Source organism: Aptenodytes forsteri, unplaced genomic scaffold, assembly GCF_000699145.1.
Source record: "Aptenodytes forsteri isolate BGI_AS27 unplaced genomic scaffold, ASM69914v1 Scaffold84, whole genome shotgun sequence".
Lineage (NCBI taxonomy): Eukaryota > Metazoa > Chordata > Aves > Sphenisciformes > Spheniscidae > Aptenodytes > Aptenodytes forsteri.
Window position 1 is genome coordinate 146,264 of NW_008795492.1, and position 19,776 is coordinate 166,039.

General features: G+C 37.4%; 2 protein-coding genes across 2 annotated transcripts; one reads left to right on the forward strand and one right to left on the reverse strand.

Moving 5' to 3' along the window:
- Positions 1-82: 82 nt before the first annotated feature.
- Positions 83-17,261, reverse strand: METTL9 (methyltransferase like 9). The gene is made up of 5 exons (XM_009281670.1): positions 17,130-17,261; positions 15,475-15,665; positions 12,954-13,163; positions 11,683-11,867; positions 83-813 (listed from the first exon to the last, which is right to left on the reverse strand). The coding sequence occupies exons 1-5, from the start codon at positions 17,259-17,261 to the stop codon at positions 608-610; spliced, it is 924 nt and encodes a 307-aa protein (XP_009279945.1). The 3' UTR covers positions 83-607.
- Positions 1,618-7,901, forward strand: IGSF6 (immunoglobulin superfamily member 6). Its single transcript, XM_009281600.2, has 6 exons — positions 1,618-1,719; positions 3,390-3,743; positions 4,659-4,759; positions 5,915-5,971; positions 6,616-6,699; positions 7,818-7,901. The coding sequence occupies exons 1-6, from the start codon at positions 1,653-1,655 to the stop codon at positions 7,854-7,856; spliced, it is 702 nt and encodes a 233-aa protein (XP_009279875.1). The 5' UTR covers positions 1,618-1,652; the 3' UTR covers positions 7,857-7,901.
- Positions 17,262-19,776: the final 2,515 nt, after the last annotated feature.

Below are 19,776 nucleotides of genomic sequence, written 5' to 3' on the forward strand. Positions count from 1 at the left end.
TTGATTCTCAACACAAAGAGCAGTTGCTGCAGACAAGCGTGGCTATGGTTACAAAAATGAACACAAAAGTTAATGCAAAAAGTCATCTCAAAAAAAGTTTATTAGCATGATTAAAAACATGTGAAGAATGACAGTAAGAGAGAAAGTAACTTAGCATGGAAGAATATCCATTTCAACAGTTTATATTCAATACGGCTTGAACTGAATGGATAACTTTATTGCCAGGTTTCACTTGATTTCTTTAACAACAGTTCACATTGTATCAGCTTCACCATTATTAGGACTATTGCTTTTGTTTGGATCTGATCCCTGTTGCAGGTAAGTATAAAAAAATATCCCCCATTACTGCTGGACTGCAGAATGTATTGTTGGTTTAAGAGCTGGTAAAAAAGAAATTCGCAACTGAAGAGTCTGTTTAAAAAAACCACCTTTTTTTCCTAATCGCACTACAAAGAAATACATTAGTATTTTGGCCTTTAAATTTCTTACATGGTATTTATTTAGCATGGCAATCCCCGAATTCCCTCCCTTTAAGTAACCATAAATCAAACTCCTCTTTCAGAGGCTGCTTCTTGGGTTAGATTCTGGAGATTCACTTCATACACGCTTACACTGGCTTGAGGACGAAGACAGCATCATCTAGTACATAGTAGTCATTATACATATCACCTTCACATAGGTATGGCAGTCTGGTGAAAGCCTCTATGGCAAAACCAGCTTTACTGAAAACTTCTGGCAGGCTATTCACCTGTTCTTCCCAAGTGTGCCCTTTGATTTCCAACACTTCTGAGGGCTTTTCCCACTTGCCACCTACTGAGAAAACAAAACAGTTTGTTTAAATTATAAAGAAAACTTTATTGTGTTGTATTTTCTTACAGAAAGCATATTATACAGATTATATTCCATTCCGCTCCAAACAGGAGGTTGACAAGCCATTTGTAGAGCTGTTGCCAGATCAGTTCAAGTTTTTGCCTATTGTTCAGAAGCAGCTCCTTCTTAAGATTATCTTTTGTTACATTTTTAACTAGCAGTTCCAAGACTGGCTGAAAAGTAACTTCCACTAGTGAGGCTGGTGTTCAGCAGACATGGACAGACAGACTATTTAATGAAGATCTTTTCCAGCATTATAAAATTCTTTCTTTATGCCCACTGTCTGGCCAAAGACGGCTTCAGGTAATTACAGTAAATAGAGCCAGCAAGTTGAAAATCATGATTTGCTGTGAAGCTTCCATCAGTAGACCACCACATTATAATGGATGGCTACAGAAGCTTTGAATCTCCGGTGGCCACCTGCTAGCTGATATGGTAAAGACTGCTTAGGGTCACATAAAATTAAGAAACTGAACACCTGTAGCGTGCTGGAAAACGTGTTGTCATTTGTTATATCCAATGAAATAATCTGAAGGATTATAGGTACAACTCTCAGAAGTTCAAAATTTAAAACTCTTCACTCATTTTCCAAGTAATGTCATCCACAAATAACAAACGGTTTCTGGTTTGGTCTGTACCTTTAACCAGTTTGCTAAATGCAGTAGTAAACACCCTTCTAACCAGGAAGTTCTAAATCTTGTGATTCAGAGAGTTCTTCAACTCCAAACATTTCCTAAGTTCCTCTTCCTTCAAGCAGAACCATTTGCAGAGAGACACAAGAAATGGCATCTATCCACAAATTAAAAGAAGTGCTAATGCTGGCATTTGACTGGATTCTGTACGGTGCTGGTAAGGCTTTTTTTTAAGCTTCTTATATTTTCCCATGTAATAGCTTCCCATGTAATAGCAGTTAAACAAGATTGAAAAGGTTGTGGTTATGATTTGCAGCATAGCTACAAAATTAGAGCAGTAAAAAGTTTTGCTGAGAATCAAGCTAGTTTCTGCTATCTTCATGCAACTTCCAAATTAAACAACTGTTAGCAAATGCTTTTTCTTCCGAAAGTCTGAAATGCTCCTGTAATCTACAATTTCTGGGTCAAATCCTACTGCACTTCTCTGCAAAGAATGCTCCAGCAGCAGCAGCATGGTTTCAGCGCAGCTGTGCTTGTTTGGGATGAGGGTTTGGGAAGTTTGGCAGACAGTATCTACATGAACTGAAGCCATGGAGTTCTGCTCTGCAAGGCCACCCAGAGCCCTAGAGTAAGGTAGAAAAGAGAAGTGGATCAACTGCAGAAGCACAAGCTACTGCCTTTCACCACACAGGGTGCGCAAGTACACCGACAACTTGTATTACTACAATCTTCAGACTGCTGTAGCTGCTATGGAACAGCTCTGATGTTGATCTGACACAGAAGTAGAGTTTCATTTTATTCCTGTAGAAGTCACAGACACTGAATCTGCTTGGATTTGGTCCATAAAATACTCAGCGAGAAAAATTATGAAGGGACAATGCTGATTGTCCACCGTGGACACACTTATAAATTGTGTATCAGCAGTAGATTAAGAGACTTCAGTTTATTTTTCTTCTAATTTGTTATTTTCTAGGAAGTAGAAAAGGATGCTGTTAAGCTACTACCCTCATTTTCACTGCAATAATCCCAATTCCATTGTTCAAATAACTAAGCAGTTTATTTGAATATAATTAAATATATTAAAACAATATTTAAATTATGGATGTCAATAAGGCCTTAAAAAAAAATCTCCCACACCAGTCATATTAAACCATACATTTCAGTTTCTTAATTAGAATTCTCTTCTTTGATTAACCTTCCTGTTTTCTCTGCACACATTTTTAAATGTCAGAACTAACAAGCAGTATTATTATCCTTAGAAACCCAGAGTCAATATATGTGATGAAGTGGAAGAATGTCTAGGAACTACTACAAATTCTAATCAATGTTATGAAATTGCTAAACTACAAATGTCTCCATTTACAACATTTCCACTGCCTGCCATCAGGCTGCCTCACTTGACTCATCAGGAACAGTGGAGGAGAGAGAAACCCTTGCAGAACTACTCCACTGAGCATCTAGAGTTAAGTCACACGACACCCACCCCCCCCCCGCCCCTTACCACCCCCCAAATCCCCAAAACACTCAGGACTAAATCCGAGGCAGGGGACTACATGAAGTATTCTTTTGGTCTTCTCCAGGACCAAAGGAGACATTCACATTATTTTAGACACATGAATCTTCTCCATACTTTTTCAGAAAAACAGAAAGCTAAGCACATCACCACATAGGTAAAACTGCTAAAGGAACACATGGGAAAGCTGTAGGAATTATCTAAAAGAAAAGGTTGCTTGAAACAACCTTAAAAATTTCAAGTTTGAAACATGGTTGGTTTTCCTCCTTTCCTCCCACCTTTTCTCAAATGAACCAGAAGTAGCTTATTTTCTTTTTAGATTGTGCCTTGCTTTTTAACTGTCCCTCACATTTCCAATTGTTTATTCTCAACAGGTGCTGCAGATACCTGCCAAGTCACTGTAACACAACCCAGATTTCAGGAAGCTGACTACTCCACGCACACTGTGTTCCTAACATGCACTTTCTCTGCCTCTGGATGCTCCTCCTCCTCACCTAACGTTCTATGGTTTCGCTTTTTAGCTAATGAACATGAGGATTTGTGTACTCCTGGATGCACAGATCATCAGAAGTACAAAGTACATTTATTATCAGAAAATAACATTTCACTTCAGATCAATGATCTGACTGTAGATGACAATGCTGTTTATATCTGTGGAATAGCATTTTCAAATTCACATTCACCCCGTTCTAAACAAACAGGAGATGGGACAGTACTAACGAAAACAGGTCAGTTGATCATTCCTTCTTAATGAAGCACCTTAAAAGAAATAAATTATCTTTCCTAAATACTCTCTTTATTTACACTTTCAAGAATGGCATTTAAGATAGAAATACCAACAAAACCGTTAGGAGTAGTATGACTATATTAAAATATTAATAGTAAAACCATGGAGGGATTCTACAAATAAGCATCTTAACCTCATTTGCTAATTAGACTGTTCTGTCATATGATGCAAATGACTCTAGAATTCTACAAAAGAAAGAAGTTTTGTACTCATGTTATCTAACCATACTCTACATCCTCTTACATAAAGACTTTAATGGCTATCAGAAAGGGAGTATCAACAGAAAAATGACAAGTAGAGAAACTGACATTTAGTGGAAGTACGTGCAGGAGAGTACAGGGTCTCAGAACTCGGGATTCACTGTGCCAACTTGGGAAAACAGTTTTGGTTCTGAACCTTTGTATCATTTGCCTTCTAGTTAAGAAAGTGATGAGACTTCATGAACTACATTTCAGTTTTACATGCCTAAAATAGAAAAAAACAACAGCTAGCTAGATTATTACTTTCCCTATACTCCTTCCTCTATCTAATTGCATTTCTGAACAAAAGCCTGTAAGGTTTATTCAGATATTCCTTTATGAAAGCAGAAAACTGGATGCTATTCTCTGTCTACCCCTAAAGGAAGGGTTCATAACAAAAAAAACCAAGTCTCCATTGCCCTTGCAAACATTCAGGGAAACAAAAGAAAAGTGATCTCACTAAGGAATTTAGACTGAAAATGAACCAGAAAATATTGATGGGTATAAGGTTTTTTAATTCCTCAGAGGAAGGGAGCTGAAATGCAAAATCTTAAGAAAATTATGTGAATCAGAAAAACCGTCCTTTATTCTAACACTCACTTTTAATAAAGGAGCAGAGAACCAGAACAGCAATGGAAAACTCATCTTCATGATCATCGCCTCATCCTTACTGTTTCTATACAGCACTACTGTATTCACATTCTTTGTAGTCTACAAGGTAGGCTCAAAGTGATTTTTCTGATTTTGTTCATTTTGTAAATCTAAGCAGTTTTAACATTTCCATAAGGAGAATAAAAAGACATTCCTAGATTCCATAACTTTTATGATTAAGTTTTAAAGAGGTGGTTGGTTGAAGTTCATATGCTGCACACATCTGCAAACTCTTGCGTGGCACATACCTGTACTCTCAATAGCAAACACATTTCCTTTTTTCAGTAAAGTTTCTAATAGAAAAAGTATCCTAAAGTTAAAATTATCCTGACAGTATTAATCAGGAATTTGGAGATTATCTGTCAAGGCACACTCAAAAAGCAAAACTAGAAATTACCATCATAAGTCATCAACTCTCTGGATTAGTTTCCAGTAAAAGTAAAATAATTTAAATTTAATGTCAAAGTATTTGTGAGCTGCAGTAAAGTTACTGCAGACTGACTTGACTTGTGTAATGAAATTCTATTCAGACATCATACATATACAGAAGAGAGGCCTTGGTAAACTTTAAAAGTGTCAGAGACTTGGAAGAAGTTTTATGCTTATAGGAAACAAACACATTAGAATGCACCTGGTTAAAAGTTACATAACTACTGGATATTTTTTTTTTAAAATCTAGAACAAAATTTGTGTTTAGTTAAAAACAAACGCCCAAAGCTGCAACTGGAATCTTTACATAATAACGAGACTTTGACATGAGAATGAGGACTTCACAGTCCTAAGTGGTATGATACGGTAAAATGGTTCTTTGCTGTAGTGATCACTGTCTAAGCATAAAGACAGGACAGTCTTTTTGATTTTTTTCTTTAAACTAGGTGAAGTAGTATAGTGGGAAAAATTAATCAAACCTTCTTCAGGGGAAAAACTGATATCTGTGATGCCACTGGTTTATTTTTGAGAATTGGGTAGTGCTTCAGGCAGGTCCCACTGTACCCAAAGCAAAAATACTTGCAACATCTACTACCAGAAGCTGAAAAAGGCCTTATACGCTTGAAAACTTCCCTGATTTTTCCAATGGTATAAGCTGATCTAATGAAAGACTTTCATCTACAAATTGTTTGACGCTGTAAAAGGGCAACACTTTTAACTATTCTGTTACCTTAGCAGTTGGCTTCTCATCTTATGTTTTAATCGTTTTTTATTTTATTATCCCTCCCTCCAGTTAAAACCAAAGCTGCTAAAGAAAAGTGGGAATGAAGACCAAAGAACAGAGAACTGTGTATGTTACCACTTTGTTTGCTTTGTCTGTGATTCAGAGCTTTCTTTTTCTGTCTTTTTAAGTATATTGGGCATCAATTTTGTGATTAATTGATGATTCAGTTAAAGAGACATTCAGAGCTGTTAAGGCTTCACTTCAGATTTGTACAAAACTAGTTAATGATTTTACATTTAACTAATTTTAACTAATTAGTTAATTAATTTTTTTTTAACGACTTGGATACAATCTATGTAAAAGCCATCTCTAATACACAGCTTCCTTTAGGTTTTAAGTAAATTTTGTTCAAACGTCTTCTGAAAAGAACAGGTTTTGCTATTAATTTTTTATTTGTTTAAATGATGCATTCAGGTAAGCCCTAATGTATTTAAAACAAGTCTATTAAGAATCTCTATCATTATGTATCCTTGAATAAAAATCAGAAGCCATACATTTAAATATCCATTAAAGAAGGTCTATATGTTAAAAGATGTAATATTAATGTAACTTAAAACCCTTCTGCCTGCCAAACTGTACGTTCTTAAAGTATTTAGTAACATTCACAAAGACAAATACAGGGAAAAAATCAGAATTATAAAAGGTAGAAAAAGATGTTTCCCCCAACTTCAAATGTAGCACTGACCTAAAATATTTTAAATATTTTGCAGAAAATCAGTAGTGGACGAAGAATTTTTCAAGCAATTGCTCAAGAACTTCAAAAGCAGAGGTACGCTGAACACTGCCAACAGCCTGTAAGTATCTATCCACCAATACCTAAATTTATGGGGAAAAAGAGGAACTGACAATTTCTATTTCCTCTGGAAATAGACTTTTCTTTTTTAAAGTTGATAAAGGTCTAAAAAAAGTATTCTCACAACAGTCAAAGACGTTATAAAACGTTCTAAATGACCATACATATACAATTATATATATATGACAGTATATACCTTATAGAATGTATGTATATACATTTAAAAATGAAGCTTCCATAAATTTGTATTTTGCCAAGAAGAGGTCTCAACAAGTGGTTCTGGACTGTTTGGTAAAATGTATAGAGCTATTAAGAGTCCATTTTTGAAAAATATTTCTATTGTAGTTTCTCTTGCTCCCTTAGCCCAGGGCAGCTAGTGACAGAAATGTAACAAAACCGTTAGAAAAGCTCTACAACATTCTTACAGATATTTCCCCCTCCTTCAACTTACAGAGGCTAAACTAAGTATTCAACATCACTGGGTAAAGCCACACAACTTATTTCATCATTCCAAATTTATGCCAATAAGTCTTATATGACCATACGACAATAATTTTGCATATGCCATGTAAGTTACAAAAAACCCAACTTTAGAAGTTACATGTATTTGCAAGCAAAGAAAATGGCTTCAAAAATGTTGCTTCTCTTGAGAAACAGTGTAAATTCTTTCCTATTCTGAGCATGGACCGCACCACTTCAGAGATGCGAGGAGAAACCGAAAGAAACATAGAACAAAGTCAAACACTTCTCCTCTATACATTTTTACTTAATTTATTTCCATACAGCCCCAATTGTTTTCCTCTGTAATTAACCCTTTAAAGACTTCAAGTCCTTGCTGACATGACCTGGTCCTTGGTTTGAGCGTCAGATATGAACACAATGAAAATAAGGGGTATGTTTTACTGCCTCTGTGCTCCCTGGAGATTAGGAAAAGTCAAGAGGAAGAGAAACATGTTTTGAATCCTGTAGATGCTAAAAGGTCAAAAGCAACTGGGTAAGTGGGGAGAAAGGAGTTTACTGAAACAGTAAAGGGAAGGAGTTTGCCTCAGAAAGGAAATTCTGCCTTTATAAACAAAAAGTTCACATCAGTAACAAAATATTTCTACATTTTTCCCCTAGGATGATTTGGAAGATGACACTGTTTATCAGAACAGATGAGCATGTGCGGCAGTTCAGATTTGTTCAATATTTCTCATGCAAGCAAAGGGGCAGATGAAGAAGCTAAAGCTTCTTCACAGACTTCCTTTGTTTTAAAGAGAGAGGAGGAAACCTTGCAGGGCAGTGTTCTTCAAGAGTATTTTCTAAACTGATCACCAAAACCACATGCATTGTACCTTACATCTGTGTTATATATTACTTCCATTTTCCATTCTGCAAGAATAAGAACCGTGGGAAAAGACTTCATCTTTCATAAGATAACTGCTAATGCTTCATAAAAGTTTCCTTTTTCAGTTTAGATTTAATTCTATGTCTTTTTTTTCTTTTTACCTGAATTTACATGTATTCCTTTTACATGAATTGAGCATTTGTGAAAGATGTATGATAATTGACAGCAACAGAAAATAAACTCGTTTCATAGGTGAAATTCTGGTTTTAGTCATGTTAACGTGATAGTTATTGATCTAACAGATATACAGATCAACAGTTACTGAGTCTTAACAACAGTGTAAACAGAGCAAAACCTATGTATTCTGTATACAGGCAAGCACAAAAACCAGACTATAAATGTATGTACTATCATGGTGAAGCTCAGTTGTGATGGGAGCCTCTTCCTAGCCTATTTAGGAAAGTAAAGTAGTGGTCACAGTGCGAAGGCTGCTCCTGCAATATTAAAATTCACTTGCTAGACAGACAACCCCCATCTTCCAGTCCTACCATCCAAAGTTAGGATTACCTGGAGCACCAAGTTTTGCCTTTACATGCCTGTTCAACATGGATTCAAGCATGAACACAGAAGTATACTACCTAGTCAAGGTAGTATACTTTTTATTTTTTAGAAGTACCTTTTTTTTTTTAGCAGTTACTACCTAATCAATTACAAAATCAGCACTTTTACAAGAGATCTGTTAGTATCAGGCATTCTCCCTACTAAAGAACAGCTGCATCTTTTATCATCATTTAAATAAAACAAGGCTTTGTTTAACAAATGAACTGGCATTTCTCACTTCAGTGAGATGAGAACTGACAACTGAGACAAAGCAAGGGCCCATCTAGCACAGTACTGTGTTTCCAGCTCAGTTTAGTACCAATTATTTCAGGAAGATGGAAAACACCTTTGTCTTCTTATCCCTGTCAATCAATCACAAGGACATTAACGTGTTCAACAAAAAAATTTCACAATCCCAGGCTACTAGTGTTTACTACTTCTGAAGTATGGTGTCTCTGACATTTTTATTTTAGAGAAACTTAAACCAGTCTAGTCATATATTATCTAATAATGCCTTTATATAAATATGATGTCTATATTAGGAAATACAAAGGATTTTTATATGACCCTATGGGATACCTATTAAAAATATAAAGTTATAATAATTGATGTTCTTATGTGACTAGTCCAATACCTTATGATTCTTCCGGCTTACTTGCCAAATTTAGACATGTGCAATAAGTGCATTACTTGTTGTTCTGTATGTTGAAAATAAAACTCTGAAAAGCCCCAGAAAGAATTTATGATTAAGCCACTTTGGACTCTAGGTGTCACTGTAATTCCAGAAACAGTAAGCACAGAAATGTATTTTACGTCCTCCTCCACCTTGCTTTGTTCTCTTAAAGCAAGCTTTATGTTATTCACATAGACAGTTTCCACAATTACCCTCCCATTACATTACATGTAATAACCCAAATATCTCATTTTGATTAAAATAATTTCTCCACTTCTGGAAACTGATCAAACACCTTACCTGCCTCATCGCTTCTCCAGTTGTTCCCCACTCTAAAATTCAAAAGTTTCTCTAGGTGGGTCCAAACTGGTTTTAATTAGCTGCTACAAGGAGTTACTTGAACCATGAAATGTTCTCCTCTTTGAACGTTCCAAGTATATTTTTTTTTGTTAAATGTAAAGCTTATGTACATATCTAACACTTTTTAAAATGCATCTTCTTGTAGAACAGCTGAATGAAAATACTGAAATTCTAAAATCTTTTGTACATCATGAAGACAGCCTGGCAGTTCATTGTCTATTTCTTTAGACTACAGTTAAATAGATCTTAAGTGGGAAAGCTTCAGTGGAATGACAGTAACTTTTGTATGTGCTCACTTGCATTGTCTAAAGAAGTTTATATGGGCCCATATCCATGATAGTGGTAAATAGACAAACTGAAGATGTTTTTAAGTTTCAGAACATATTAAGGAAACAAAACTGCCTTAAGCAAAGTGACTAATCTGCTACAAGTCACCACAACAAACAAAAGTATGACTTTGGTTTACAAGACATCTTACAACAGATTTCAACTTTCAACAAGTAGGAATGACCAAGTTCAACAATCACAGAACAAGTTTCCAGTCCCTTGGGATTTATAAATTTAACACTCTCTTCTCCTCCCAGTATACTGTAGGAGATTAATGACGAAGGATATAAGTGGACTTAGAGTAGTTTCTTCCTTAATTTATCTACCTCCTGTTGAGCCAGGAAGTTGCATGTGGTCTGTCATGTGGTTACCCAACAACATGCAGAAACATAGACGCTGGGTGCAATAGCGATTGCAAAACACAATGGCACATAGTTTTGAAGGCACACAAACAAAAAAGGCACCCAAATCATTTCTCAATTTCTGCTTCTAATATGCCAACGAAAGACTAGAAAGACACTGCTGTTATTTGGAATTTTAAAGAATTTTTAAAAGAGGAAGCCATATTGTTCCACATTATAGGAACAATAAGTTGTAACCAAATATGCTTGAAATACTGTACAGATGCGTAAGTCAACCCCCCATCTCATTTAAGACACACTACTTCTCAGAATAGTTACAAAATTATATGCTCAAATACTGTATTTTAGCAATTCTTCATCTGATGGCTTTATTTTTTATACTTAAAACTTCCCCCTGCTCCCCCCCCTCCAGAAAAACACCACTAGCATATAAAAAGAGGAAAATAGATTCGATTAGATGCATTTGTGATTGCCAGAATGTTATGGTTATTAGTTCCGTATTTTCTGGGCATACGTGCCTTTCCACAGACAAGTCTTAATACTCAAGGAGAGCCAGTGTCCAAACGATGACTGATGAACACCAGTCTTCTGGAATTCAAACCACTTTTATGGGTGCTTCAACCTGAATCCACAATCATAGGCATGTAAAAAACACATTTCTAGTGTCTTTCGAAGTTTAGTCATAAGGACAGATTCATTTGAAAATCTCTCATGTATTTCTTTAAAATGCAACTAGGGGAAATAATGGAGTTTTGGCACTGAATTTTACTTTTTTATTCAAGTTACTAATACAATATAAATAGTGGTCAATACGTTGCATTAGTAGGGGTCTATATTTTACTTTGAGAGCTCATGCTGGAAAGTGAACGTTATCTCCCTATGAACTTTTAGGTGCGGTTCATCTGGAACACTTGAAACAGTTTGACCTGCACTGCTCTATTCAGCATTACAGACAGTTCTGATGGTTTTGCTCAATGGTCGCTAGAGACGACTGGGGTTACCTATACGACAGCAGCAGAGGGCCCTAATCAGAGATCAGTTTTCCCATGTTGCTCCAACACAGCTCAAATGTGGCAACCTGCAGAACAGGATATGTGATTTCAATATTTGAGCTTTTTGCTGGTGCCAACAACGTATGTTGGGGAATTAAGAAAACAGCTTACATCATGTGGCCTATTTACCTACGATTTCATACTTCTGAACATGCACCGTACAAGTTATTTGTAAAAATCAAATACATACACGCCAATTATTTATTAAACATTTAATTTGGGATACTATAACCTACAAATGTTTTCTTTACCTGCCTAAATAGCTATTAATCTGTGTACTTACCATTTTCCACATATGGGTGAAATGGCAGAACTAATGCTAGAATGACTCTGCCTCTAGTTGGCTCCAGTACACTTCTAATATCTTTTAATACAGTCAGTGGTTGATCACAGCGATCCAGCAAATTCAAACAGCTGATAACATCATACTGAAATCCTGTGTTTTGCCATTCATTTATACCAAGCACCCTACAAAGGGAAGGAGAAAGAGATACAGTCTGTTAAACAAACAGAAACCGAGTTCAGAGAGAACCACTGAAGACAAAAATTCCCTATAGATGTGTTGATAGTGCAGGTAAGGTCAGCCACCTAGGCAATGAGAAGAGACAGACATGATCCTTCTGGTCTTTTGGAAAAGAAAACTAAATCAACAATGGGCATGCTTATATACCCAGCCATACAAACCTTTATATTGCCTTATAATCATCAGGCAATAAAGGAGACAAAAACCAAAACCCTAGGTATTAAAAAAAATGTGTTGTCCTAGAATAAAACTGAAGACACTTCTCAAGGAACAACAAAGCTGAAATATGATTAATGGCCTGCTGCATTTTATCCACTCTGATTTACCAGTGTGCAAACCTGGATTGCAAAGTAGCTGTTACGTTTCCACTCAAAGACAGGTGAAGAAAAGAAATCCACAGTTCCTTCATTCTTTGGGTTGAAGTCTAGGGATATAGTGCCTGAAATACTAACCACTACTCAACAAGACTGGATCTGCTGCCTGCAAGAATCTCCAGGACCTGCAACAAGTGCATGAACAAAGTTCTGAAAGTGCTGAGGTTTTTGTTACTAAATATTATTCAATCTTAACAGCAGGAGCTAAGCATAGCAAGAGTAAAAGAGTCTTTACACAGTCGTCTATACTGTGGGATTAGACAGACACAGATTATTGCAGTATCCCTATTACCAGGATTCAGTTTGCTTTCTCTGCAGTACCTGTGTCCTCCTCTTGCAATTTTGGACTGTTCATGTGAATTTCATCTTCCTGACTCCCTTGATTAAAGCAATCTATGCAAGCTATGAAGAAAGAGACTTCAAAATGGTTGTTGCCTATTTTGTCTTAACTGATAACAGGGAACATCTGCATAACAAAAGCACTAGTAACTGGGAACATCAGATGTGTTTGTTTTCCTGCTTTTGTACAGGTCAACCTTTTCCATAATGATCAAACAATAGAGGAATTGACTGAAAATACCGAACATTCATTAAGTATTACAAATAGATTGCTTTTCTGTCTGATATAAAGGATGTAGGAAGTATTCAGTACAATACCTGTATTTCTTCTTCTGAAGCTGCCATATCATAGTTTCAGACAATTCAGTGGCATAGATTTCTTCAAAGTGAGGACTCATGACTTTAGTGACTTCTCCATCCCCAGCCCCTAAATCGAGAAGTCTGTGGGATTTCCATTCTGGATTTATTTTAAGCAGTCTTTGAAATTGTTCTGGGGAAAACACGAACATTGAGCCCCTTCCCAGCAGACTGAAATGTAAAAATGAGAAATGACCAATTTTGTACAAACTTTGACAGGAAGGACAATGAAGTAATTTAGAATGTGCTTTGGCAGCAACCAGTCACACATAATAGTAGACAAGGTCACTGCTTAGATAAATTTTAAATCCAGTTCAACTTCCCTTGCACTTGTCAGAGATCAAACACATAGCCACATGCAGTTACAGTGGTTAAGACTTCAGGAGGAATTTGATTAGGTAAGGAAGAGCTCATGGGGCGCAGCTCAAGAAAATGATCACATTAAAAAAAAAAAAAAGGAGGGGGGAGAGAAAGAGAGGCAAAGATAAAGGCTGAACCTTATTTGTCACGTTTGCAGATTTGAATCTCTGCCACATACTTTAAAAAAAAGGATGAAATAGCAGAAGAAGTAAAATGGCTGCAGACACAGAAGTATGCACAATGAATGAGGAATAGGACGTGGAACTAGGAGGGAAGCCAGGGAACAGATTTAAAGAAAGGATGGGGGTAACACTGCTGGAGTGGCAAAAGAGATTTTTTTAACTGTATGTTACAATGGCTTGTGCTGCTATCTGCAGATCCTGCATTCAACATGAAGAACTGTGGAATAGAAAATAGGCAACTCATTAAGGAATTGGGTAGAGGTGACAGCTGGATTCCTTATGGATCAAGTCAATGCCATACCCGCCCGTAACTGTTTGAAGACTACATAGTGACAGATTTCAGCTGTCATAGCAGAATTCAGAAGATGAAAGAGTTTGGAAAACAAGCAGACGAAAAAGAACTGGTCAGTAATAGACTGAAGGTAGATAAATACTATTCTTTAAACTAATGTTGGATAGCAGGTTAAACTTAAAAGACAATGAACAGAAATCTTTTATGTTCAAGGGGGAAAAAAAGGTAAACAAAGATAAAAAGAATCAAAGAATAAAAAAAAGTGAAAAAGAGGTGGCCTAGGAAAGACTGACTGTACTAAAACCAACCAAACAAAAAGGATAGAGTATACAAAGTCATATAGAAGAAACTAAAGCAGGCTATTAAATGTATAAAAATAAACAGAATACAGCCAATTTAAGTATAGCCCCCTTGCAGCACACTTGTGTCAGTCCACACTGTATAATTGGCTCATAGCTATTATTCCCAACAGCACTATGAGGTGTTATTCAAAGCACTGGAGAGCCTTTGAAAAAAAATGGAAGTGAAAGGGAGAAGAGGAGACCAAAGGAACCTTTATATAAAGCTACAAGTAACTAAGAACACCACAGGGAAGCTCATAAAGTCATCTGGTTAGAAAATAAGGAAAAAGATTATTTTTCTAGCCTTAGTAGACAGCTACTATCCTCATACGAGACTGTGCAGAAGTATGTAGTAGGTGCAGAGGTGGGGTTGGTGGAAAAATCAGGTAAATGTAACAAAATGCACTCTTCATAAGGTCAAAACTGATAAGCTGTTGAACATATGTCTGAATGGGATGACATAAGCACAAAAAGGCACTGACTTTTTTTGAAAAAATACTAAAGCACCCATGAACAGCTAAATTCCCCTGCAGCCACAGAAGAGACTGATGCAATAAGATAAGGATAATACTGTTTTATAAACGTCTCTTTTCCTGCCTTCCTGATGTTTCATCAGTCAAACACACTACATCAGCAGTTACCTGTTGAAGTACAGCTTACACACAAATTGAGGTGAAATTAAGTTTTAAATAAGAGAAAGGACAGAATTTGTTTCTGTCAGAAACATTATTCAGGACAGAATAATGTTTGACATTAGCATTGCCAGACACAACACTCCACGAACTTCTGCACCGTTTAGAAATCAGCCTAGGTTTGCAGTGGGTATGCACACACCCTCTACTAGAAAAAGTTTTAGATGCAATACAGAACTGACTGGATACAGCTACCTGCAACAAGGACAATCACAACAGTAACTGATATAGATATAGCAGCAGGTAAAGTAACGGGCAAGGGGAGGGGGGGATGAAAGCAGAGGGAAGAGGGATACATTGTCTAACACAAAGAGAACACTCTCTTATTCAGAAGGCAATTAATACAAGTAATGGTTATAAAATACAATTAGAGTCCTCTGACTATCTCTTATTAATTGCTATTACCTCCCATGTCCCCTGCCCATACTGGAAATGGTGTTCTTCAATTAAGAGGGTTGGGTGTGAAGAGCGCAGTAGGGCATTTCAGATCTGTTAGACTGGCAAAAAGAAAACTAAAAATTTAAGAAAAGCTGACAGCTCAAGGGGTAGGACTGAACACTTGAAAACTCTAAATCCATACTGTGTTAGTTGACCTAAGATTGTTTTTTCACTTACCCATTGATAGATGTTCTAGACATAAAGAGGCTAAAAATTGAGGACACAAAAGAGTGATAGAGCTGGATAAACAGCCAGCCTGATTTCTCAATGCTGTTGTTTAAGAAGATCTGTGTTCCTTGGTCAAGGTAACTCTGGACAAAAATAGGCTGAAGGGATTCAGACAACTGTTCTGTGTTGCAGACATACCACTAGAGAAAGAGATAAAGGATCATTAAAAAGTTCAGCAATATAAAACCAGAAGTAGTTAAAAAAAATTGAATACACAGAAGGCTATTATCAATTTCTGTAAATATAAAAATTTAGTTTTTCCTACCGACTTTTCAACAAGCTTCAGGATTAATTTAACTTAGATTTGAATTGTAATCAAGTGAGGACCGATTACTTCCTAAGAAGTAATGCTTTTAATTTTTGTCTTAATCATTACCCTGTACTTTGAAGAATTTTACAAAGTAACTTCCCTAGAAAGCAAGTGTGTACCAGTACAAGCAGGTCCGCAAGTCTTTTGAAACAATTACATCCATGAAGCTGCCTCCCAACATCTTTACTAAACAAAGGAGCAGGTTCCCACATCTAGAAGTCATCACTATCAGCTGAAAGGCAGTTCTATACTTTTATATTACTAAAATAAAAAGCCCAAGCTAAAATGGGCCAATAATTCCTTTCGCCTTGTGTTACCTGGTAAAAGCCACTCCTGTACAAACTAAACTAACTCTGATATGCAAGCTATTGTTCAATTAATTGTGAAGAAAAAGGATGCTACTTTTTGATATCAAATCTAGCTGGAAAAGTAATAAACCATACAATATCCTAATATTTTACTATCCACGTGTAAGGCATATCTAAACTCCTTCTTTAACACCTGCTTTACATTATTTTAAATGCAAAACTTGTGCAAAACAAGGCAAACATATAGAAATTCTGAAATTTTAGGACCCTCATGGCCAGCTTCTGCACCTCCAGCAAATGCCTCTAATGCTGCAGCATTCTGGAATGTCAGCACTGATAATAAAATTCAAAAGGTTGTTCATTGCTAGGTTGCAACGCCAAGCTAAAAAGCCCCTCCACTCAATATGCAGAAGTTACAAAAAAAGTTTTAAATGGAGCATTAAGAACATCACTATTATTTTTCACTCTCCTACGCTTATGCAGTTATTGTCAGCCCTTCTCATAGAATCTCTAATGCCATTGTGTCTGTTTTCTAATATCAAGAATTATTCCCTACAGCTAACACTCTCTTATCTCCCCCTTAGATCTTGCAGTAATGTTCCATAATCTGGCTGCATGTGTTTATTGTGCAGATAGGGAGTTATAAGTATCTTAAAGAGAAACGGTGAGTTTTAACAGACTCTTGTAAAAATGCGTGTAGAAGGACAGCAAATGGTGAGCTGGGGTAACTCCCCAACGATTTAACACCTAAGATTGTGTCTACAGCCATACTATGCAAAATGTATGCTCATATCCTGATCCCTTCACATTGCTGTACCTTGTTGGGAGAGGAACAGTCACTTAACACTTGTTTACACAGTGTTCAGCACAATGGGACTTCCAGTCACTACTGTAATACAAATAATAACAGGACAGGATTCTTATTCCAGTGTCCTGCTGCTTCACAATAATAGTGCCAGCAAGCAGAGGGGAGTAGACAGCTGCACCAAGATCATTATGCCAGATTCATAAACAGGGGCTCCATCAAACACTGACCCAAAGTAGCAACGGATGTCAAGACCCTTCAGCCAAGGAGCGAACATATGCCTGCTCAGGTTTACTTTGAAAACCACTTCCATAATGGGGACATTTCTGGCAGAATCAGGCTCTCAACTGTACTTTCAAACACACTTGTAGGTAGCACAAATAAGTGATCCTTTCCTCTAAAAACCAGATTTTGAGCAAGTCTGTACCACATGATGGAGCCTGGCACAGGGATCCCCGAGACCGCTGATTTACCAGTTTAGGTCTTTTCTCACTGCAGCACAGTGCTACTTGAATGAATCAGCATAGACCAGTGATTCCCAAAAGGAATCCTTAGCAAGTTGTGAAAAACCACTAAAGCAGCAGCCTGTGTACTTTGTCCATCCATCTTCAGAAGCCAATTTCAAGAGCCTGGCAGAAGCAAACAATCCCCTGGAGCTGAGGAGCAGGCTGGGATATGCGTCAGGTACATTCACGAGGCTGCTGCCCAGCTACACTGGACAGGTTTGGAGTGGCTCAGGTGATCTGCCTTGTGTTGCCATTTTCAGTCCAGAAGAAAATGTATCCAACTATCAAAGCTTTGGGAAACACAGGTTTTGTTCCATAAGCGATATGACTACATATGTGCTGTACCTGAGCTCATAAACCTTGGTTCTGCACTGAACTCTGTCACTTGTAGTTCCAGGATCTGACCATGGAAACCAACAGACCCACAATTCTTGTCTTTAAGACTTCTAAATATTGATATATATTGACATCACCATTGGCAGGACGATGATGGTGACAACTGTGAAAAGAGAAGCTTGTTTCCAGAAATTAGGCGTTGTTTACAGATCTCCTCTAATTTCTTCTTCATGGTTAATCTTGCCAATAAGGTTATTGGCAACTACCTATATAACACTAGTGAATAATAGAAATGATAGCAAACTATAAGAAGAAAAAGAAGAAAAAGCAACACAGGAAAAAAACAATCCAAATTTCAAATAACAAAAGTGGTGAAAGACAGCTTAATTATGGAACTATTTCCTCAGAACAGACTGCTTTTGTTTTCCTCCTTGTACAATATATGAAGAGCCCTTTTCAGGCCACTAGTTTCATGACAGAAAGTGTATCAATCTCTTAGAGCACAGTAGTAGAAAAACTACAGCACAGAAATCTGAAAAGATATGTTAAGACCTTTGTTATAATAAAAATTATTATTATTGACAACTCTTGCCTAATATTAGTGAAAGGAAGAAAATGTTCTTTTAGCTAACTTATGTAAAACTAATGAAGTCAGTAAAACTGCAGAGAGTGAAAGCGCCCGGGGCCTCAACATGCAATCCTTACTTATGAGTAAACCCACAAACTCAGTAATCATAAATCTTACTAAACTTACTAAATAATCAATACTTTAGGTTTAAAATCTAGATCCAATAAATTAGAAATGGAGAGTATCCACTGCAGACCATCTACCTGTGAATGACAAAACACATTTCCTTGGTTGACTTGTCTTTCTAGTACAGTTTTTAACACCACAAAAGACTTTCAGATTTTCTTTGTTCACCAGAAGGAAATTATTTCTGTAAATCTAAATTCTGCTCCTCTTTGTCACCCTACTTATGTACTGAATGATCCAAACAGCAGACCATATTCATTAAACCCCAGTAATACATTCACTCAGTAGCAAGATTCTGGGCGTCAGCGCCCACCCAGAGCACTCCAGTAATGGATCAGTTTGAAGAATTATGATGCATAATTATGTTCTTCCTTTGTACAGCAGTCCTCAAGTATTTATGCCACGGCTTCTTCACTAGGTCAGCTCTGTATATTTTACTTAGAATAACTCAGTATCTTCCTTCAGCACTAAGAGTTTTTATTAGCCCTTCTGAACTCCTGTCAGATTTTCAGTAGCATTTTGGTGAAATGTAGTGCAGATCCGAACGTATTCCAAATGCAATCATATCACATAACCGCTGCATAGCAAGGGTATAGTCCCTAACTTCTCCACAAAGTACTGATCCACGTGCCTACACTGCCCAAATATAGCACTAACCTTTTATTGCAGTCAAACCACATTGCAAACTCATTTCTAGTTTGCCATCTACTGCTGTTCCAAGGCCTCTGTGAGCTTCGCGGTTTCCCAGTTGCTCACTTTTTTTATTTTCCTCTAGATACACCAATATTAATTAAAACAACTCTGTGATTACACACCCACCCCATTCACCACCACCTGCAAACTTCATTCAAGCGGCGTTTACTCACAGCTCACCAGGAAAAACGCCAAGACGGAGGTTTAAATCTCTTAGGAGCGGCTCTGACACCCAGCCCGATGCATTATCGGTCTCGGGACATCGCGCTGGCTCCCTATCCCGACGTTACCGCCAGACTCGCTCCGACGACCCTCCCGGGGCGAACACCCAAGCCCGCGGCACGCTTCGCCGGCACCCAGCCCCGACGACGTTCCCCCTGCGGCTCCTCAGCCCCAGTACCTCACCTTACCTCCCCAGCGGGCTCCCGGGCGCATTTCACACGGAGGGCACACGTCAACTTTCTCACCGGGAGGACCGAGATGCTCCCTCTCTTTGTCTGGCGGTGCCCGGCCCGGTGCCCCCCTCAGCCCGCACCAGG